A 23,646-nucleotide genomic window follows, 5' to 3' on the forward strand; every position below is an offset into this window, starting at 1 on the left:
TGGACACTCTCCAGTAGCTTTATATCTTTTTTTTCTACTGTGGTGATCAGTTGTTTGCCCAGATGTCTAAACCGGTATTACAACTACAAGACTGATGCTACAGTCTGATACTCATTAAAAGCTGCAATTTAATACCGTCCTGCTCATTACAAACAACAGTATAATCTGCTGAAAGACAGACAGTATGGTATGTGGCTTCTTTAATTTTTTTTTTTTTAATGTACTTAAAAAAATAAATGGGGCAGCTTGGGTTTACACTTTTTAACTAAGGAAAACAAAAAAAACAACCAATGAGATGTCCCTAAGTCCTTCAAGTTCCTTATCCCATTTTTCACCTGTGGGAAGTGTTTTCTTCAGTCAATGGTTCTAATCAGAAGAAAAGAAGCCTTTCTCTTTCTCCTCCCCCTGTCCCAAATATCTCTTATTTATCTATTGCTGACTTGAAGAATGTATCTGAATGCTCTCTGTGGACAGCGGGGTCAGTGAATTCACACTAGGGACTAGTAGGATCTATATAAATAACAGTGGCTATAGCAATGACCTGCTGTTCTGCGTTAGTCACCATTAAGTCAAACTCAGAACACAAGGGAGGCCATGTAAATCCTTTGGGGCAGGGAATTTTGCTCTGTTTCACATTACCCTAAAGCAGGACTATTGCTTGCAGATGTTTTAGCAGACCATACAATGCCAATTGGACAAAAACCTGCATTTAAGAAGTGGTTGTAAGCAAAGGGTTGAATTTATCTTTCTTAAAGATTATGAAGTGGACCTCCAATTGGACTCACCTCTTGTAAAATGTGGGAACAGAAAGTATACTTAGATTACTGTGGAGTTGAAGCACATGCTGCTAACCGAGATGCAAAGGAATAAACAATGACTTAATGCCACTCTTGTTCCACAGAGAGCCATAAATATGGGCAGAAAATTGCTGAGTAAGGCACTAATGAAGCAAGTGATAGAAATGAATCAAGAGATAATGCCACTTTTATAGGGCAAAAAGGATTCAAGAACAGACTGATTGAGCAAAGAGATGGGACTGAGATCAATTGAATGGGAAAGGCCTTCTTGGATTAATTGGCCATTCCCAGTGCAGCCAAATGCTATTAGTGAACCTACATAAGAGGAGTCATCTCTTATATGGAGGGGATGAACAGTGTGAAGAATCTTACATAGTCTATGATGTCGCAAAGCTGCGGTGAACTAGATAACAAACGTGAATGCAAGCAGGCAGAGGTTTTGGAGATACCTGAAAGTGAGAGAAATCAAGCAGAAATCATTGCAGCCCAAGTTAAGATCACAACCAGTATGCAGAAATGGAGTGAGAAGCAAAGGTGACCTCAAAAACTATATGTGGGCATCCTCTTTTCTGGATCTGGCCACCGGGGCTAGGTGACAATGTCCCTGCAAAAGATTATGAGCTTTCATGAAATTTCTTATCTGAACTGGTCTAAAGAGTGAACATCAGAAAGTGATAAGGGTCCTAACAAGCTTCACTTCATAGACCAGACAAAACACTGTTTTTAAAACTGTGATTAACTTCAATCTTCATCTTTTTATTTTGCAAACCTTATCAGTATAAATTAAATAAAATTGGAGAAATAACTTGCAGATTTTTCCATAGAGAAACTGTCAAAATTGAGTATGTTAGGCATTTTCAAAAGTGATTTAAAAGCATTTTAAATTGAGAGTTTTGCTGTCTTGAAGTTCTTTTTAATTAGACTCTTGTAGTGCATGGCATAATTTTTGACAACTTTTCATTTTCTGACCATACCCCAGGACTGTTTCACTGCAGAATTTCCCAGCTATCACTGCTGGACGTCATATTGCAACAAATAGTGCCAATAGCAGGGTTCAGCAGCTCACAGGACTCTGTTTCAATACCCACCTGACCTGGCCATGGCCTCTGAAGGATGTGCCAGCTCCGTCTCTCTTTATGGCTATTTTTGGTGGGCAGCGCTGTTGGGGCAGTTTGAAAAGCGCTTTGTTGGAAAGGGACATGTAAGCCTGGTTCTTCACTGTCAAACACCTGTATAGATATTTCCACCGTAAAACACAGGTGTAAACTAATGCGGTTTGCGCTTGCCTCCTTAAGGTAAATGGCAACTAAACCAGTCTTCATTTTGTCTTCTTTCTGTCTCAGGGATGTAAAGGCACAACTACTGTTTTATTTCTGTTTTGGTCATCAGTACCTGTGCTAAATAAGTTGGAATATTTATTTGACTTCACTGGTAGTATTTTTCTCTCCCATTTCCCAGGTTTGAGTGACTTTACAAGGTGCAGAGGGGGCAGGGAAGAATCAAGCCCTGTGTTCACACAGCCTCTCAGATTCCCCTTGTCTTTCCACTCACCGCTGAAGGTGTTACTAAAGCCAGACAGCGCTGGCTGCACCAGTGATATACAATCTCACAGCCCAGCCAAGTACAAATCGCCCATTTGTGTCGCTCTTGAGAAGTTTCTGAGGATTATTCTCTGTATCTTGAAGAAGTGAAACTTAATGACCTGAGAAAGTGTGTGGTGTGGGGGAAGGAGGCTCCTGCCAGGTGGAGGTGGCTGCAGCCAGGCCCTGGGGGGTTTGGAGAAATCTGTCAAAGGCAGCTTCCCTTCCTCAATCCTGCCAAGGAGAAGGACCTTCTGAGCAGTGCTTGACTGTGACCAAGCTTCTTTCTCCATGTTTTTTTCCACCTGTTTTGAAAGTGAAACCTCACATCCAATAGATATTTATCCTGTTTGAAATGCAAACCCGAAAATGGGAAAGGGAGCCCTGCCATGCTGAGGTGTAACACTGCTGCAAAGCACTGAAAGTCTGCATGATGCTTGCTTTTCCCTGATGGTGCCCTCTGGGCTTGGGAAGGAGAAGAGAACTAATGGGACCACGGAAACAGAAAAGCGATAATGTATGAGATTGTCAGGTTCCCCAGAATTGTTTTAGGTATACACCGAGTCACTCCTGAACAAACGAGGATCACTGCCTTCAGCAGAGAGGTTATGTGGGAAGCACACAAACCCTGATCACACCACCAGGCTCTGTAGCATCATTTGCACAGTCGGAGATCCCTGTGTCTTCCCTTTCCAAGGCAGCCCATGGATTTGAACATGTAAGGTGAAAAAGAGTTACCTACCTCCCATGCCTCAGAAGGTTGGATTTTTTTGCAAGGGAGTGGCAAAACACAAATATAATCTGCTAATAACAGACTCACCTGGCTACCTCAAGGCAGGATCATCGATGTAAATGCACATAAACCATTCCTGACAGGCACTCACTCTTACCTGTAGTTAAAAATCACAACTTAAGAAGACTGACGTTTTCCTGAATGATCTGTGCCATATTTCCACTGTTCCTTACTATTAGAAAGCCTGTAACAAACATCTAGCCTGAACTTTCCTTGGTTCAATTTCAGCTCATTGCTCATCATATCCACCAAGGAAACCTGGACAGGGCAGTTCACTCCTATTCTCTTTTTATCAGCTTCTTTCTGTTTCTGGAGAGTGTTACCATGCTTCTCTTCAGTCTCTTCTTCCACAGACTAAATGCCTGTTTATTTAATCTGACATCTTAAATCATGTTTTCACAAAGTGGGCCATATATTTACTACATTTTTTCCTATTTCTCCTTCATCTCTTTTTCCTTATCTTCTCTCTACCTGATACTTTATCTGTCCCCAAGCCTTTTCCATAATCTGATTATATCCTTGGTTATTTTTGTCTCTATCAATTCCACAACGTCGTAACAGTATCACAGTATCACAGTATCACAGTATCACAGTATCACAGTATGTTTGGGATTGGAAGGGACCTCAAAAGATCATCTAGTCCAATCCCCCTGCTGGAGCAGGAACACCTAGGTGAGGTCGCACAGGAACATGTCCAGGCGGGTTTTGAATGTCTCCAGAGAAGGAGACTCCACAATCTCCCTAGGCAGCCTGTTCCAGTGCTCTGGCACCCTCACTGAGAAGAAGTTTTTTCTCAAATTTAAGTGGAACCTCTTGTGTTCTAGCTTGATCCCATTACCCCTTGTCCTATCATTGTTTGCCACCGAGAAAAGCCTGGCTCCATCCTCGTGGCACTCACCCTTTATATATTTATAAGCATTAATAAGGTCACCCTTCAGTCTCCTCCAAACTAAAAAGACCCAGCTCCCTCAGCCTTTCTTCACAAGGGAGGTGCTCCACTCCCTTAATCATCTTTGTTGCCCTATGCTGGACTCTCTCCAGCAGTTCCCTGTCCTTCTTGAACTGAGGGGCCCAGAACTGGACACAATATTCCAGATGGGGTCTCACCAGGGCAGAGTAGAGGGGAAGGAGAACCTCTCTCGATCTACTAACCCCCTTCTAATACACCCCAGGATGCCATTGGCCTTCCTGGCCACAAGGGCACAGTGCTGGCTCACGGTCATCCTGTTGTCCACCAGGACCCCCAGGTCCCTTTCCCCTACACTGCTCTGTAATATGTAATTTCCAACCTTTACTGGAACCTGGGGTTGTTCCTGCCCAGATGCAGGACTCTACACTTTCCCTTGTTAAATTTCATCAGGTTATTCCCCGCCCAACTCTCCAGCCTGTCCAGGTCCCACTGGATGGCAGCACAGCCTTCTGGCTTGTCAGCCACTCCTCCCAGCTTAGTGTCATCAGCAAACTTGCTGATAGTACACTCTAGTCCCTCGTCTAAATCGTTAATGAATATATTGAATAATATTGGCCCCAGTACTGACCCCTGAGGCACTCCACTGGATACTGGCCTCCAACTAGGCTCCGCACCATTGACTACCACTCTCTGGCTTCTCTCCTTAAGCCAGTTTGCAACACACCTCACTACTCTATTGTCTAGACCACACCTCCTCAACTTAGCTGTGAGGATGCTGTGGGAGACTGTGTCAAAGGCTTTACTGAAGTCAAAGTAGACCACATCCACCGCTCTGCCATCATCCATCCACCTTGTTACATTCTCATAAAAGGCTATGAGGGGCTTGTTCTGGAATTTGGGTTTCTTCTTATTCTATTTTGCCTTCCTGCTTTTGCAAAGGATGATCTTAAAATATTAAAACATTGTCTGTCTCGCTGATTAGAGGAGAAGCGTGGACTGAGGGCAACTTTGCCAGTCAGGAGCTCCTAAGCTGTAGCTCTGGCTTAGCAGCAGCTTGTCTTCAGTACAGCCCCAGGCAAGGCAGCCAACCTTGCTCTCGCTTTAATCTTCTTGAGGATCTGAGTGATTTTTAAAATTATGGTGGTTTATTGAAAGAAATAGAAAAATAACCTAGTCTGAATATTTGAGCTAGTTTTGAATAAGAGTCAGGGTCTCCTAAGCATCTCAAGTTTTCCTGGTCACAGGCAATCTTTAGTGTCACTTTAAAGAACCACTCCAGAAATGGAAAGTTTAAGCATAATTAGCACTGACAGACTTCAGGGCTGTCATAAGGCTGAGGGACATAAACAGAAAAAAGATTAGGTGCTGTTATGCGGCTCACATCCACAAACCAGTATTGACAGTCTTCATACTGAAGAGTCCTTCTGAGCTGACAGTTGTTACTTTAGTTTGCAGGGCTTTTAACGTCTCCATGCCAAAACCAGCTCATGGGTATGTTACCTATTGTTGGACCTAAAGGCATGCAACATCTTCTGAACCCTTGTGTTAAACTCTCCAGCCAAGCTACACACATTTGAAAGGCAAAGTTAATGATTTTTAAATTAATCTAGCAATCTTTATTTATGTAACTGATTGCAAGATTATTTCCATGAAAAATTCCCTTTTGTTCTTTAAAAAATACTGTGTAAGAAAACTCCTAGTCTGGATATTGTTCTGTTCAGTGTAAAGGACAGATTGTTGGCATTCCTGGGTAACTCTGCTCTCTGGCAAAGGCTGCTTCTTATCAAGTGCTCTGATGTTCAAGTGCCTGAGGGCCTGTTCACATGGGGAAATTCAGTGGCATTATTCATACCTCTCCACTGCAGAATGTGAGTACCCACATGGGAACTCAACAAGGGTATAATTATTTTGCTCTAGAAAAGTCCTAAGTACCTTCGCATAATTTCTCCCAGAAAGTTAGCTACAGCACAATAATGCAATGCACCAGAGAAAATGCATTTGGGGACATCAGGCAGGACTGCTTTGTACAAAAGCAGCTCTTCACTCATGCGACAATACATTTCCCTATTTGAGGTTTTTTTCACACAAAACACTCTGTCTTGACTTAAAAAAGAAAAAACTCATTCTACAGAAAAATTAAACATCGTGCACATATCCACATCCACCCACTGATTATTTTAATTATTGATATTAATTTTGCTGACTTCGACTTTTCTTCTTCAAAGCACCATCTGTACGTAAACAAATCCTCACTCTGAGCACAGCACTCGGACAAATGCTATCCGAGCAGTGGCTACAGCTCTTGGTAAGCAAACCATGTGCTGAATGCTGATGGAGAGGGGTAGCACTAGCTCGGGAAAATAAGCGAGAACAGAATCCAAGTAATGTAAAACAATTTCACACTTCAAAGGATATTAACAGGACGTGCTGCACCTGCAGCCATGAATTTCATTTGCATAGGAGAAAAACAATCCCTACGCTGTAAACGTAATACGAGGGGTAGGAGAGATGAAGCAAAGAAAACACAGGCTGCCTGGCACACAGTGTCCCTTAGCAGCGTCTGGGTTGTGGCCTTTGTGGTTCTGCCTTTTGTATCTACTCCACCCTTTGCAGTTCTCGCTGAGTGACCCGAAGCAGATGGTACAACTGGGAGAGAGATGTCAGAGTCCTCTGGTGCCCGGCAGCGTCCAGGTGCCCCGGCTGGGCACACTCCTGCACAGCCTTCTGCAGCTGCAGCCACAGGGGGAGGGAGGCCAGCGGTCCTCGGAGATCTGGGGAGAACCAGCGACGGAATATTTTGTCACAGATTACCTGAGGAAAGGGAAAAAAGCAGATTGTTTTCTTCCAGGAACCACAACTAATGTCCTGCTGCTTCTCTGGGACTGTAGCAAAATGTCATCTGAATCTTAAATGCCTCCAGCCATTCAAAGAGGAAAGCACAGAACAGGAGCATCCACAAAAGCTGAGTTCTAGCTGAAGATCCCACCGTTTCTTCTCAGACTGCTCTTGCACTTCTGCATAACCAGTGGTGATGGTGAGGGGGTGGGAGAAGCAACCAAAAGGCCACCCAGCTGTGTTCCCCCAGCCTCCTTGCTGTGCCAGTGTCTCCCACCAGCCTAAGCTGGGTGAGCTATAAGACACCTCATCCCAGAGCCAAAGCTCCTCTCTCCACTGCATCCTCATACTACATCTGAAGTGTGGAGAATCACAGCCATAACGCCTCACTATTTACAAGCGGACAGCCATGACTTTACCATTAGTGGAGACTGTGGCCTTTCAGTACTTAAAAGGGGCCTCTAAGAAAGTTGGGGACAGACCTTTTAGCAGGGGCTGTTGCAATAGGACAAGGCGTAATGGTTTTAAACTGAAGCAGTGGAGATTCAGGATAGACATGAGGAAGAAATTTTTTACAATGAGGGTGGTGAAACACTGTCCCAGGTTGCCCAGAGAGGTGATAGATGCCCCATCCCTGGAGACATTCAAGGCCAGGCTGGACGGGGCTCTGAGCAACCTGATCCAGTTGAAGATGTCCCTGCTCATTGCAGGGGGTTGGACTAGATGACCTTTGAAGGTCCCTTCCAACCCAAACTGTTCTATGATTCTAAGATAGTAATGCTAATCCCCTGCCCCTACTTCCTCCACTTTCCTATCTGAGACACTGGGCTAACAGCTACACAAAAACAGGGCAAACACTAGGGAATATAAAGATTTGTCTGCATGCCCCGAGACAGCATTTCTGAAAAGGACTGGAACATTGTGTGGCCACATTTAAAAAGATGACTGCCTTCATCTCACAGTCTCCTAGTACATACCATGCATTTTATAGTCAGTGTGATTTTAAAAGAAATGGATGCATAAAGCAGCTGGGTCTACTCACTTGCAAGTTGTTATTGGCTCTCTGTGCTCCGCATTTTCTGATTTTCAGATTGCATTTTGAAAAGCAATCAAAAAAATTACAGTCTTCATCTCCTGTGCAGTTCTGCTCGAGAATGTCCCTCATTTTGGGTTCAAAAAAGGCCATATCCACATCAATGGCCACCACCTGTGGATCAAAACAACTCATCAGATCTGGCACAGCACAGCCTGTGGGACAGAGCTGAGCAAGTGTTCTTTGCTGCTTGCTTTTGGAAATGCTATGCTGAGATCACCTGCCAGTGGGGAACTGGGATCACGATGAAAAGGCTTTATTTTGATTAACTGAGCTGCAGTAGTCTCGTAAATACCACTTTTAAAATAAAAACAGCCAATGCTTACAACACCAGGAAAGGGAAAATTATCTGTGGACAATATGCATGCCTGGGGTCAACTAGATTGATTTGCCTTAAACTGGGACTATGCAACTTGAAGATTGATCTACCCACTGTTGCAGCTTATGCAGATGGCACCTCCACCTTTTAATTACATGATGGTGCAAAATTATCCACAGGCCAGACAGTATAATTTCAAATTCACCATTCAGACTAAGCCCCTGCCTTTACCATTGTGGAGAGCAGCCATGGGATGTGCAGCAGATGTACCTGCACCTGATATAGCTCCAGCAAACCTGCCATTGTATTCAGTGGGTTTGAGTCTGCTCAGCTGTCAAAAGAGAAATCCCTGAGGTTGTTGAAACTTGGGACTGGCTTTGCCTTGTCCTGTTTGCTATGGTTTGACTCATTTATTGTGCATGATTCTAGTTCTGCTTGTCCAGAAATATGGTCTATAACAGAGTCCAGCCAGCAGCTGGTCTCAGCAGAAAAAGCAAGGACTGAAGGGATCAATCAATTTTCTCACCCTGACACAAGACTTGCAAAATAGTGAATACGCAGCACAAAGAGGTCTGCAGAGCTGCTACTCGTGCTAGGTTTGAGACCGTTTGGTATTCTCCATTTCTGCCAGCACCACTGCACTCGTGAATACTTCACTTAAAAATATCACAGCAACAAGCGGTGAAAAAAAGGAAAGCTAGTAATGGAATGGCAGCTGCTTGACATGAGACAAACTGTGGGTGACCACAATGACCGCAACCTGTCCGCTGCATGATGGATGCAGCAATCAGCGCACCTTAAGAGCTGTGCTTAACACTTGACAGTCAAGGTCAAAGACTCTCCCTTGCAGGGGCTGATACACATTTTCATGGAGGAAAAGAAATGTCTGGGACCTGGGCAGAGTAACTTGGGCTCAAATGATAGGCTAATTTTTAAGATTCAACCTCCCAAATAAGAGGAGAAGCTGAACTGCATGGCTGGAGCAGCAGCTGGATCAAGCCCCGGAACTAAAGATGTCTGGTCTGGTAGAAGGCCAAATAGACCTTCCACAGGCAAAAGAAAGAACAAGGTCTAATCTTCATTTTATTCTACTCCTTTTTCCCCAGGGAAAATCTGAAAGAGATGAGGTATAGCTTAAAGACGCAAGTATTTTTAAGTTTTTTGGAGAGGTTGATAATGATGATGTAGCCTAAGGAATTTCACACATTTGGACAGGCAAGCTTTTTTTTCTTTTCTTTTCTCCTTTACTTCCTTAAGCTTTCTGCAGTTTTGCTGTTAACTTCTGTGGAGAAGAGACAGTAAAAGCTGTGCAGGGTTTCCTCAGTCCTAGGATGGCTGCATCATCTCCTTGGTGGGGTTTTGCCAACACTGAGCACCTCTGACAATGTGATCAATTGCTCTTCTACGAAAAACATCCCTGACTTCCAAATGTGCGGTTGCCAAAGGGCTCAGTGGTTTCAGTGAAATTTCTCTGCTACAAAAATGTGTGGGCATCCAGCCAGACCCTGTGAGGGTAGATCTGGGTGACATGCTCCCTATCAACAGCTGGAGGAAAAGGATCTGGGGGTGTTGATTGACAGCTGGCTAAATATGAGCCAGCAGTGTGCCCAGGTAGACAAAAAGTCCAACAGCATCCTGGCTTGTATCAGGAATAGTGTGGCCAGCAGAACTAGAGAAGTGATTGCGCCACTGTACTCAGCACTGGTGAGGCCCCACCTTGAATCCTGTGCTCAGTTTTGGGTCCCTCACTACAAGAAAGACATTGAGGTGCTGGAGAGAGTTCAGAGAAGGGCAACGAAGCTGGTGAGGGGCCTGGAGCACAAGTCTGATGAGGAGCGGCTGAGGAAACTGGGGCTGTTTGGCCTGGAGAAAAGGAGGCTGAGGGGAGACCTGATCGCTGTCTGCAACTACCTGAAAGGAGGTTGTAGCATGGAGGGGGTTGGTCTCTTCTCCCAAGTAGCAAGTGATAGGACAAGAGAAAATGGCCTAAAGTTGTGCCAGAGGAGGTTTAGATTGGACATTAGGAAACATTTCTTAATGGAAAGGGTTGTGAAGCATTGAAACAGGCTGCCCAGGGAAGCCATGGAGTCACCATCCCTGGAGGTGTTTAAAAGATGTATAGATGAGGCTCTTAGGGACATGGCTTAGTGCTGGAGTCAGGTTACAGTTGGACTCGATGATCATAAGGATGGATGTCTTCCAACCAAAATATTTCTATGATTCTATGATTCTACATTTTGGTGGGGTTTGTTATGGTTATAATTGATGATGAAGGTACTCAAGGAAATGCAGGAAGGACCCAACATGGCACCTGACCTGATTTAAAGTCATATTTAAGGTGCTGTAATCTTTCTAGTTCTCTTTGAGGTGCTGGTAAAAGAGGAAGCTCTCCTGGGGCACTGTATATTCACCCAGACCTCCTTCTCACTCTGCCACTTACATAGCTTCATGGCAGCTTAAAATTCCCCTGGGTGATCTACCAGGCAGTGATCTCTCCGCTCCGTGCTGCAGGAACAGCATGTGATGGCTGGATAGAGGGCTGGAGGCTTATCCTCACCATTTGAAAATAATCTCTAAAGTAAAACTATTGCACTCCAGGAACATTTCTGTGGGCATTAGCAGTGTCATTACTGGGATGAGGAATAGTGGTACTATTATGGGTATTTGGTAGTATCGTCTGCAGAGCACAAGAAACAAGGAAGTGTAAAAAATGCTTAAAACAAACATAAGGGACAAAAAAGAGGCTGCCTGTCTGTGTCCCTCTTCTAGAACTGGTTGATAAAACCACCTAGATTTTCTGCTTCTCACTCTCATTCCTTCTTCACCCATCAGTTCTCTGTTCACCCCTTCAGCTTTCTGACCTTGTGCATCTCCTGTCTCCGAGGCCAGGTGGGACATAACAGATGATTATAACAGGCTGAAAGTAACATACAACTGTGAGAGCCATGTGTGCGTGACAACTCACTTTAAAAAAAAAATTATTTCTCCTAAAAAATACTAAATTAGAGTATTTTCCTATACCAGAAGGTGACTGTTGTCTCTTTGGATCCCAGAAGTCATGGGAGGATCCTGGAGAAGCAAGCCTCACCCGAAAGGACTCCTAAGGGAAGACACCTTCAATATCCTTTATCTTTTCCTAAATTAAATATCCTTTCCTGTAAGCAGGCTGTAAAACAGATGCTCTGGTGCATGCTCAGCCACAGGCAGTCACAGCCCTGCATAGCTAAAAAAGGTGGGCAAAGCCCTCCTTGAGGAATCCCCGCCGTACCTCACTTTGCCTAAATATTGGTATGCTTGTTTTAGTTTCTTGCTGTAGCTCCTCACCCATTCCCTGTTCAACTGCTGTATTGCACCTGAATAAACAACGGAAGGTTGAAGGGGAAGCACTCTAATTGCTCTTAATGGCTATATGTTTAGGCAATGTTTGCCTAGTACTCTGAAAATGTGAAAGTTATATTAACACTTGGTGAGTACTGAAAACAGCATTCAAGTCCCTGAAAATGCTTTATGTTCACTCAGAGTGCAGAAACTCCCTTGATGTTGCTGCAATTTGTGAGTGTGGTCCAAACATTTACTTAGTGCACAATGCCTCCAGTCCGTACACACCATTGCCACCGAAAACAGTGGAATTTCTGTCAGCAGAATGAATGGAAGATACAGTCAGCAATGTGGTGCTGAGCTACATCACCACTTAGAAAACGTGGATAGCTATTCAGGTCTGAATTACAGCTGTACAAAGAAAAGGCAAACAGTAACAGCACCAGGAAGTTGCATGTCACCATCATTGGGTAATTTCCAGATCAGATAAGCTGAACACTAACGTACAAAGATGTGTGTGTTCGGATGCAGGGAATTCCCCTTGTGCCAGCTCAGAGAACTCAGCCTTACCTTTCAAACTCAAATAGTTCTTCCTTTCAGCATCCCTAGCAGATAAAGTTGCCATGACTCAAATTACAGCTTCATTTACAGCTTTTGAGGTCTCCTTGCCTCCGGGAGGTGTCCCTCACCACAGCCAAGGGATCCTGTTGGTGCCAATGCCTTTGAGGACGTAATACAAATGAGAACTGAGCAAGAAGCTCTCAAAGCAAGCAGCAGGATCTAGTGCTCTGAAACGTGGCTATTACATATTACAAAGAGAAAAAGCAGTAGAGAATTTCCCCTGTCACTTGTAAATGCATTAGTTTTACAAAAATATGGACAAAAGCTGTAAGAGGAGGGAAATGTCCCTTTTACACAGCCACTTTCAGACTAGACCTCAAGTTGCTGCAACATCACCCCAAAGACCCAGCTTACCGTGAGATCGTGCCTGATAGCAAAGTTTTCTGGTTTAATGTCACACAGGTGAAGTCGGTAAGAGAAATCATTATCAAAATGCTGCACCATGTCCAGAAAGCTGAGTGCAATGTCAATGATGGCTCTCACCCTGCTTCTGCGGCCAGCAAGGGAGGGACCAACCACATTTTCCAAGGGAAAAAGAGTTTTGTGCCAGGCATGTCCAGCTGTGAGATACTCCACAGCATAAAAGTGTCCACAAGAGCCAATAATTCGCAGCACGTGTTTGCTGAAGTCTTGCAGCAAACTGAAGTAGATATATTCTTCCTGCTGGAGCAGGGACCACATGCTAGCCACCTGTGCTTTCCAACGTGGTCCCTTCTTCCTTGTCCACAAGGGCCCCATGGTACTGTTAGACAGTTCTAGCCCCAGGACATTTTTGACCTCCAGTGCGACCATCAGCAGAAGCTCTGTTTCAGGAATATCCTGTGTTTCCACCTCCTCTAGCATACTGAGATGCTGGTAGCTGGAGAAGATTTCCTTTTTGGATTTCAGGATGATGGGCTGGCCTCTCCAGTCAGCCTGGATGACCTTCTTACCTCTGTCATAATAAAGACAATGTTTGTACACCAGCTTCTGTGCCACGCATAGGTCTTCACAGAGGTCACCAGTCAGGGCTCCGCTGCTGTAGTCAAGGCACTGGAGGGAAAGAGCAGAATATTCATAGCAGGAACATATGCACATGGACCACACAGAAGAAAGGCAAAGAATCACCAATGGTCCTAAGCACAAGAGGCTTGCAGCAGTCATGGTACCACAAGCACACACTTCTGATAACTGTTGAGTGATGCAATGGTTTTTCAGAAGTCTCTAGAGACTTTTTACTAGGAGAAGTCTTGCTTCAAAACAGGGATTGTTGGGATGGTAAAGGACAGGCTGTTGGGGTCAGGGCAAAGAAATGGACTAGATCACAGAATCACAGAATGGTTGGGGTTGGAAGGGACCTCTGGAGATCATCTAGTCCAACCCACCTGCTGAAGCAGGTTCACCCAGAGCAGATCACACAGGAATGTGTCCAGGTGGGTTTTAAATGTCTCCAGAGGAGAACCGACAACATCTCTGGGCAGCCTGTTCCAGTGCTCTGGCACCCTCAAAGTAATGAAGTTTCTCCTCATATTCAGAAGGAACCTCCTGTGCTTCAGTCTCTGCCCGTTGCCCCTCATCCTATTGTTGGGCACCACTGAAAAGTCTGGTCCCATTCTCTTGAGGATGGGGCGACCTGTTACTCTCAAGTTCTTGCCACGTATGAATTCAGTGAGACCAGCTCTGAACTCACTTGGCTGTGCTATGTGAGATTCTGGGCTGTAACACTCTAGGGCACACGAAATAACTCCCAGTGTATGCAGGACTTCTCTGGAAAGTTCAGGGCAGCATATCTTAGACATCGGCATTTAAACTACAGGAAAATCCATGGGTAGCTGGATTGCTGGGACCTTCCACAGCTCTGCATGTTTCAGCCTTGCACTCAGCATGCTCTGAATGAAGCTGTGAGAACGTCCTTCTGCACTACCAGGGAACACAGAGGCTGCGCTCAGTGCCTCCTGGACCAAGAACTTTCAGACTTTTAAAATATGTAAATACCATAGGACAAAATTACTTCTCCAGTTTTTATATGTAATTATCAGAAGATAAATTTTGATATTAATTGCTTAAATACTTTATTTTTTTTTAATTGGAAAAAAAAAATCAGCCTGTGGAAAAATGGGAACTGCTGATCGATAGTTAAGCGGTCACTGCAATTTCATTGCAAGAACTGCAAGGATTCCCTCACCAGTCCTTCCCTCAACCCATAATTGTTTCCATACCATAATTTCCAAAAGTGCAGGCAGTCAATATATTCCTGCGGGCATTCAGAAGCGCAGCTGCAGGGACTGCTTTGGGCGAATCAGTAGAGGAGATGATCAGAGGTCTCTGGTGAAAGGGGAATAGCCTGCAGTGGTGTAGAAAGCCAAACATCTGGGAGGCGGCTTGACAGTGTCAGCATTCTTCATGGCTTTCTGGCATTTGAGCCTTCATTTAAACAAGTTGGCAGCTCCCCCTGCATGTAGAGTACTTGCAATGGCTGCCTGACCCCCACTTCATCTGTGACTATATGCTGTTACATACACAAGAAACATGATTGTAAGATTCAAGCGATGTATTTTTTTAGAGCAGTCTCTGAGTTGTGCACCAGAGGAATATATTCTGATGCCAGGCAACATTTAGAGTCAAACCTTAAACAACACATTGGGGAATGGGTGGAGGATTAAGTCCAAAATCCAGGAATGGTGATAAACTCACTAAAACAGCTAGCTGAGGTTTAGTTCAGACAGGCCTAAAAATTTGTACTCTGATGTTCTCACAGCCCAAATGGGAACATTCCATGCCAGCTAGGTAAGCCAACTCTAGCCTGAAAGCCCTGACCTGGAGTCCAGGGTGATGTATATGTATGAAACACACATCTGCATCCACATCTGGATGGCCAAGCAGACTCACTGGGCTGTCCGCAGACTTCAGAGCACACAGATCAATGTTCTTGCTTTTGCAAATCTACCCCTATGAATGTAATACAAATTTATTTTCCCTTTTAAAGTAGGAAATGTAATTTTCATTAACAGAAATAGTTTAGTTGTTCTTACCATCTGGAACTCGAAGGAATTTTAGGAAGAAAATTACAAACAGAAGGAATTTAGGGGGGGTTTCTCTGGAGCATAAATATAATCACATTTAAAATAATTTCTCTCCTGTTGAGAAGACCACAACCTAACTCTTCCTCTGCTACAGTAAGAGAATACAGGACTCAGTCCTGTAATTGGGTCCATGTGGGTGAACGCTCACCCCTGTGGACCGTTTGACTGTAGTCCTTCAAGTTCACACTCAGATGGTCCATGTGCCTGGATCTCTTGCATCTGGAACAACACATGCCCAGAAAACCTTCAGTCAAAAATGTGAACATGCAGCTTGTTTTCTTGTGTTGCCACCGCATCATTCTTAATGGCACTAATGAGAAAAAGTAGTTGTGGAAAAAGGAGTCTCACATTTCCCAGACATAGGAGATGAGTCATTTTTGAACCTGGCTGCTCTTTAAGACTTGTCTGCTATTCCAGTTTAATCCATAAATCTTTTATTATTAACCTAGTATCTGACAAACAGTCTCCGAATCAGATTCTTCTTACACTGAACTTGTGCAGTGTTTTGCAAACTGAGATCTGTGGAACAGAACTTAACCAAGGATTTCCTGGTCTCACAGTGATGAAACACAGATCAGCCTTCCAGAAATAACATTCTCTGCTGGTCACCAATGCAAGCGAGAATTTCAAAAAGGCTTCCTCAAATAAGCAATCAAGAAGTTTGAACAACTTTCAATGTGTCTCTCTCTAATCACAGAATGTAGTGAGTTGTGAGTCACTCAGTGGCTTTAAAAATCTCTTAAGTTTCCTGTTCATTATAACCCAGAAGGTCAGCAAAGTCTGACTGCACCTTCACATCCTCGCTATCCCCACATTATTCCAAATGTTATTGTTTTATGTTTCCCCATAAGCATGGTACACTGAGTAAGCTCAGCTCCTCACCTCTCCCACTATAATCAATTTTTCAGCCCTCAGATGAGTTTTGTATTTTTTCACCTCCCTATTTCTTCTCTCCATTTTCACCCCACCAGCCTTAGAAGGACAGATATCACAACAGAACACTGTGTTGTCCAGTGCCACAAAGACAGACAACGGCCCTTCCCTAATTCTCCTTTTTGGAGACTTTAAGAGATTATATCAGCCTTTTATGCACAGTCTGCACTGGTAGTTCATGTTGAAGCAATTATTTGACCCCTACGTCCTTTCCAAATTCATACATTTTTTTACAAGACAGTTGTCCATCCAATTGGCATAGCTTGTACTCTTTTGCTCCCCAGTGTACTAGCTTGCATTTTACTATATTAAAAAACATTTTGGTGGACTGAAACATTTAACTAGGTGATTCAGATTACCCTGCAATGAAAAGATGGTCTGTTCATTATTTACCAACCCAAGAACCTTTGCACTAACTGCAAACTTCACCATGCAAGATTTTATATCATCATGATGACTGCTGAGAAAAATAAGAATCAATTCCCCAAAGAAATCTTCCAGAAATGGTCCTCCACACTTCCATCCCTCTCTTAATGACTGCATTTTGAGGTCTGTCGATGAGACAGTTTTAAATCTACCTAATGAGCACCTTTGAATGTCACTAAGTGCCAGGTTTTTTAAATTAAATATTAAAGTGATACTCAGCCAAAAGCCTTATAGAAAAGCAGATATACTACACAAAAATGCAAACACAAGCATGGTTTGGACTCACTCATCTGTTTCTGTTTAAAATTGGCTACATAATTTTTATATCCTTATTATGCTTATCAAGATAAGTTAAAAAGGCTGGGTTTAAATTCATGTAAAAGTTTAAATTAATGTAAATCCCACTAAGCTTTTGTATAAATTTAAATAACTTACGATACCACCATCACTTTTGTATAGATCAGGCCTGAGACTAAGTCCTGTCTTTTTGTGAAGTATCCTATGAATATGCAATATTGAAAAGGATTTTGGAAGGCACCAAATTTAATTGATTTTTCCAGAGAAAACAGAAATTGATTGCTATGATTTAGTGTGTTCAGTGTAAATGAAGATGAGACTAGTATTAGGAAAAAGTAAGTGGTTTTTTGCAGACTCTGGTCTCTGCAAAATGCCCAGTGCTACTTCAACCTTCCCAGTGCAGTCCACATCTGCACAGATGTAAATTTTACTCAGAAAAAGGAAACAAACCTTCAGAAATACCTTGCAAGGATATACATCTGTGCCATTTTCACCCACTTGCTTGAAATAGCTCATCTTATCTCCTACTGAAAATACGACAGATGACTAGTAAAATAGTTTTTCTTGCAAGTTGAATTTCACTTAATGAAAGGCATGAGACTCAAATTATCAGATTATTTGTTTCGTAGATCAATTGCACTTTCTATAACTGCAAAACTCATGCCGTGGTCAGAAGATGTATAAAGACTTATTTTGGGGGTTATGAAGATGAGCTCATTTTCTAATCATTCCACTGCAAGGAAGACCCTTTTCTAACATCATCTGTGAAAACTGTCACTTACAAACTTTTGAAGACTCACCTACAGAAACAGATGAGCACAGCAATCTCAGCTACTCTTCCTGTGGAAGGAGGGTCTGAAATTGAACCATCACAGGTGACAGAGCTTCCTGAGGTTGCACCTGCAATCTGATCCTTGCCAGGGCTTTTGAAGTCAAGCCTAATGCTCTCCCAGCTGAAGAAAAGTCCATCTCTGTCCATCTGTTTTCTGGGAAGTCTGATGGCGAGGGCCTGGAGCTCCCTGAGATTGGTAGCTCCCTGTACCTCTGTGCTGCTCCCTCACCAGCCAAGCAAGGAGAGGGCAGGATTCATTCCTTCAGCTACAATCCCAAGCTCAGCTGTACTTCAACCTGACTGTTGGGGTAAAGAAACTGAATCTCACTGCCATTATAAACACGCTGTCAGGACGAATGCCTATGGTTTTTCTCTCTTTATTTTACAGAATTTAGGGAATATCTATGATCGGGTTTTGCTTGCTGCAGTAATAGATTACTTAATTTCCATTAGGATTCCTCCATTTCCACCCAACCATTGGCACTAAGAATACCTTAATTAAGAAGCGAAATTAAACTCAAAGCATTAATGCACGCTGCTCCTTTTCTCGAAGTGTTTCCTACAAAATTCTACATCTGCTTTTTCTTTTTTCTTTTTGAGAGAGAGAGAGATAGTTCTATGGATATTCGCAAATCCTTTCTACAATGTTGAATAACTACATCTTAAATGCCAGACCCTGCCAGACGTAAAGGAGGCGTTACAAGCTGTGCGGCATTTCCGAAAGGCGACTTTTGTACAAGCACCTCTTCGACTGAATAAATAAACAAAAAAGACGAACAAACCACGGAGGGAGGTTTCCTCCCGCTTGGCAGCGTGCGGGATGCCGAGCTGCCCTGTCCAAAGCGCCTGGGAAGCGGACCCGCCCGCCACGCCGGCAGCCGGCCCGCCTGCACCTGCCCTGGCCCGGGGAGGGTGGCAGGGGAGCAGCCCCCCGCCCGCCCAGGCACCGCCGGTGCCGCCGGCAGCCGCCCGCCCGGGCGCAGCGGGGAAGCGCCGGTGATGCGGCAGCTCCGGCGGGACGGAGCCGGGCAGCAGCGCCCGAAAGCGGGTGTCGGGCTCATCGCAGCCCTGACGGACTCCCGGCGCCTCCGGCTGCCGGGCAGCCCCCGGGGGATGCCTCGCGTCCCGCCGGGGCACGTACCAGCCTCGCCAGGATCCGATGGCTTTTCTCGTCCGTGCAGCGCTCGGAGAAGACGCTTCTGTGGAGGAGGAACAGCGAGGCGCTCACCACCAGCCAGCAAGCAGCCCAGAGGAGGAGGAGCACCAGGGTGCATCGCCGCCAGATTTTGAGCCGTAGCCTCTTTAAGCCTGGGATGCCCCTCATCGTCGCGCCCGGGCTGGGTTCAGGCGGCCGCTTCAGCTCCAAGCGAGCGGCGGTGGGCGCCGCGCTCCCCCCTCCGCACGCTTGTCCCGCTCCTCGCCGGCGCCCATCGCCAAACACCCCCCGCCCCGCCGCCGCCTTCCCCCCCTGGCCCCCGGGGCGTGGGGACTCCCGCCTCCGCCGGGCTGCCCGCGGCACCGGCCCCGCTCCCGCCCCCCTCCACTGGCCGGTGCTGTCCTCACGGAGCCCGGAGCGCTCCTTTTGAATTTAAGCCACGTAGTTCCGCCGGCTTTTGTCTGCTCTCCCCTGTGCCAACCGGCCCCTGCCCCGGCACGCACTTGGCGGGTTCTGCCCGCACACCCCCCTCCGCTCCTCCTTTCTCCTTTTGAGTTTCTCACCCGAGAATAAAAGAGGTTTTGAAGGGTGATGGAGGCTGCTGTGGGAACCCTTTCCCATCCAGGCGACTGCCCGACACTTTGAAATAGGCATCCTGGAGACGGCCGTTTGCTTCTGGTGAAAGCTCGAAAGCTTCGCATCCCGTCAAATGGGGGAGGAGGGGAAAAAAAAAAAAAAAAAAAAAAAAAGGTTCTTTATTCCGGAGTAACTTCGCGAGTTTTATCCACCTGGGGCTAAAGCAAAACGAGAGGGAAGCGACTCAGGTGCCCATTCACTAACGCGTCTTCCCAGACCCCCAAAGGTGGGTCAGCCCTTGACTCACCAGCAGCTTCCACAGCCTCCCCTGCCCGCCCCCGTCCCGGCCGCGGGGGTGTGCGCTGGCCCCTGCCCGGCACCCCGTGTCTTGTCTCACTCGGCAGCCGGAGGAGAAAGGCAGCGAAGCCGCCCTATTGAACACATTGCCAAAACAGGGCAGGGTGCGCTGTGTCCAAGGGTGCTGGGGACGATAACTTGTCTCCCCGCCCTCTGGCTATGTCCCTCTTTGAGGAGGGGTCAGCTCCATGCCACAGACTCTAATATATTTGCCTTTGTTAACGTTTCTAAGAGGTGGAAGACCCAGATGTTTGTTCCTGTACAGCAAGCAAGATCCTGGCATCCTTTCTTCAGCCCAGGTGCAGATGTTCACTGTCTCTGTTTAGACCAATGCATTCACTTTTTTCTCCCTTGACTCCCATTTGACAGCATCTCACCATCACAGTTTTCAATGGGAAAATTCGTATTCTGAAGTACAGCCCAGTGCAATAAGGGTATCTGATCCAGTTTTGCCATCAGATGTGATGAAAAAGGACCAGATTCTTTTTCTTTCCTTTGTATGGATGGTTACCTAAGGCTAATTGCAATCCCATAGCACAGAGATGAATTGCAGTTAATGAAACCACTCATAGGGTAAATTATTTACCCAAATGTCTAAGAATAGCAGAATCTGGCCTGTAGATGAAGAACTGCAGAATAATTCAGTAGACTTATTTTAATGAGCATCTTGTTTAAGTTGCTCTGATGCACATTTTATTAGTAAATTAATGTAATGAGATAAGCAGAAAATTCACTGTTGGAGAGCTGGGTTCAGGCATACATGTTCTGTACCATTTTGTCCAACTTAATGAAAAATATCTTCCTGTACAAGTCATTAAAAAGAAAGATGTGTCTATTGACATGACACAATTTTACCCCTCAGAACAGCAAGAAGATGAGCACAAGTGCAGCAAACTTGCTGCTATCCACACCTTTTGCATGGTCAGTAGAGTTGTCTCCTACATGGCAGAGCAGGGCTTGAAATACAGCTTCTAAGTTGACAGTAGACTACGGCAGAAAAGAAAATGGAAGATAAAAACATCGCTGAAAATACTACGGCTTTCTAGAGACTCAGGAGGGGCATGCAAGAAGAGCAAAACCACTTTCATCCCCGAAGAGTCTAAGAGACAGCATCATGATCAGTAGCCCCCTCTTCTTTTGTTTGCGTGTTTTACCCTCTCTCTCTTCCATCTCCTTTCTTCACATGCAGAGGCTGTCTATGACCATCCTTTTTGTATTTTTATTCCTCACCCTGGATCCTTTTTTTCCCAGAGGAAGCTTGCTTTTGAGGCACTGGGGGATACAGTCTGTTTCTTGGGAATGTAGCAAGCAGGAAAGACTGACTGGACAACTAGTAACTGAAAATTTCCATCCCATTTCTCAGTCAGATGCAAAATGCTTTCAGATTCTGTCTCTGATTAGCTTTGGCTATTCATCTTGAAATTCCTTGGACAATGAGTGAGGAAGGGCAACAGGGGCAGTTACTCAGTCAGTAACCAGCCAGGCTTGAACACAGCCAACCATCGCCAGCTGCTTCTGCCACCTGGGAGGAAAAACTGCACATCTGCCGTAACAATGTCTGGAACAATTCTGAGGTGGAGATATGTCCCACATGGAAGAGGGACACAGATGGTGTAGGAAACTCAGGTATCAGAAGATCTTCCTACTGCTTCGTCCTAAGCTATCTGAGTCATAGTTTAGGCACTACCAAAACTATATATATTTTACACTATATTTTTTTGAAGTGTCAGCATTCCCCAAAGGATATTATGTATTATTATTTCATGTCCCTGAGATTCTCTATATGTATAATTTGTGTTTTAACTACACTTCTGAAAACAAATCTTAATTACTGCTGACTTTGAGCTAGGAACAAAGTACGGAGACTTCAAGTCTGGTTAGGTGTCATAGCTGAGCTGCTCTAATTGCTACTGAAAGAAGCATGTTCCCTCCTCTTCATCCTCCACCATTCCTTCCCTGTTTTCTTCCTGTTCTTGACTGAGTAGATGGTCACTTCCCCCAGTGAAGGATCTGTCTCACTGCCCAGTAAGTTTACTCAACTCACTAACAGAGCAGAAAAGTGTAATGCTGTTCTTTGCTGAGATTATTTTCAGAGAGGTAAGAAAGTCCCGCGGATGCTGCCAGGTGCTCTGGCGGTGCTGCTGCAGGTCCAGGTGCTGTGGGATGCTGGGGACAGAGCTGTCACGCTGGCTCAGTGGTGTCATATCTCTGCACATGAAGAATGTAATTGTGAGACTACAGGCAAGGCAATCTAAATGTAGACAGTTGTTGAAAAGGCCAATCCTGTTCCCATTTTCACTCCAGCCATATGCTTCTGCTGCTTCCTTGGCAGTGGGATCAGGGTAGCTGGCATTGCCAGCAGCACCTGTAGGTTTCTGAGTGTGCTTTTAATTTCCTCCCAAGGTACTAGCTAAAATTTGCTGGGTTTCGAGGTGTGTAAGGAGCCCAAATGCTTTCCTTTGGTTTGGGAACAGCTGCTACACATAGCAAGTACAATTCTACCTTTAACATACAGGTGTCTGATGCTTTGAAATTATGGAATAAGAAGAAATAGACTAAGAAAAAATAAAAGTTTTTAATATCATTTTAATGAAGTTTTTAATAGTTTTAATGAAAAATGAGAGTACAAAGTGAAAGGAATTTGATGAAGCAAATGCAAGTTGCCTGACAGACCAGGTTTAAAAGTTTCATTTTATGGTAAAGTCCTCAAGAGGCATTTGCAGGGAGTAAAACACTGTCTTCCCAGGAGATTTTTATATATCATGCAGACAGGGGAAAGGATTTGTATCTAGTTATTCAGTCTCTGAACTTTCAAATATCTCACTGATGTTAGTGAGAGTGAAAAGTTGGACAATTCTGGTAAATATATGTGTGTGTGTACACATAGCCTCACGTACGTACCTGTCTCCATATGCATGTACCAATAGACATGTTCAGAACAGATCAAGAATTGACCCAGAAAGCTGGGATTCAGTAAAAGATAAAAGCCTGAGTGTTTTAGGATCAGGGGGTTTAGTGTTTAACAACAATCTGTTGCCAGCTGCAAAATTCAAAGCTAGTCTTACATTTCCCTAAACTTCAAGGATCTTCAGACTTACATACTTAATTCCAGCCCATCCACTGTGAAATATGTATCTAAGTGTCTCTCTGTCCCATAGCATTTTTTCCCAGAAAAAAAACCCTCTGCATCAAACAAAATTTGCTTCCTGTATATATAAAAATGTGACTATTTCATGTTGCCTTACTATGTTCCTAAAGGAACCTATACCCCTATTCTCATTTTAACCGAGAATTAAGCTTAGTGGAAATTAGCTGGTAGAAGTTGAATTAAAGCAAGTGGCATCAAGGGCAGTAAAAATAATCCTGGACTAGATGTATTAGTTCCTACCCAATTATATTGCCGCAAGGTTTGAATTACTGCTTAATGCATGGTGCCAACATTGAGTTGGGGTCTCCTCTTTATCGCTGTGCTGGGCACATCACAAAATTGCGCATCGCTGGTGACAGCTTGGATCTGGAATGAGCCCAGGCTTCGGCAGCCAGGAGCGAGACGCCTTGGCAGAGGCAGCTGCTGGAGCCTGGAAGGGGCTCTGCCTCTGCTGTCCACCTACGTGTGGGCTCAGCAGCTCCTGGAGCCAGGACCATGAGGAGACCTCGTCTCAAGGAACTGCTGAGCCCACATGTTGCTCATTGCCTTCAGACACAAAGTGCGTCGCACAGGCCCCAGTTGTATTAAGCTGT

At 44.7% G+C, this 23,646-nt stretch overlaps 1 protein-coding gene across 2 annotated transcripts; it reads right to left on the reverse strand.

The window, feature by feature from the left end:
* Positions 1–6,462: 6,462 nt before the first annotated feature.
* Positions 6,463–19,140, reverse strand: DIPK1C (divergent protein kinase domain 1C; the record flags this gene model as incomplete). 2 transcript variants are annotated; one of them, XM_082045536.1, is made up of 4 exons in its annotated part: positions 6,463–6,891; positions 7,958–8,122; positions 12,621–13,298; positions 18,958–19,140. In XM_082045536.1, 4 exons carry the CDS (start codon positions 19,138–19,140, stop codon positions 6,676–6,678), a joined length of 1,242 nt encoding a protein of 413 aa, XP_081901662.1. In that variant the 3' UTR covers positions 6,463–6,675. The 2 variants fall into 2 exon arrangements, with proteins under 2 accessions (XP_081901662.1, XP_081901663.1); XM_082045537.1 differs by lacking the exon at positions 18,958–19,140 and adding an exon at positions 14,465–14,588.
* Positions 19,141–23,646: the final 4,506 nt, after the last annotated feature.

Source organism: Streptopelia decaocto (genome assembly GCF_964273445.1).
Source record: "Streptopelia decaocto genome assembly, chromosome: 2".
NCBI classification, from domain to species: Eukaryota; Metazoa; Chordata; class Aves; order Columbiformes; family Columbidae; genus Streptopelia; species Streptopelia decaocto.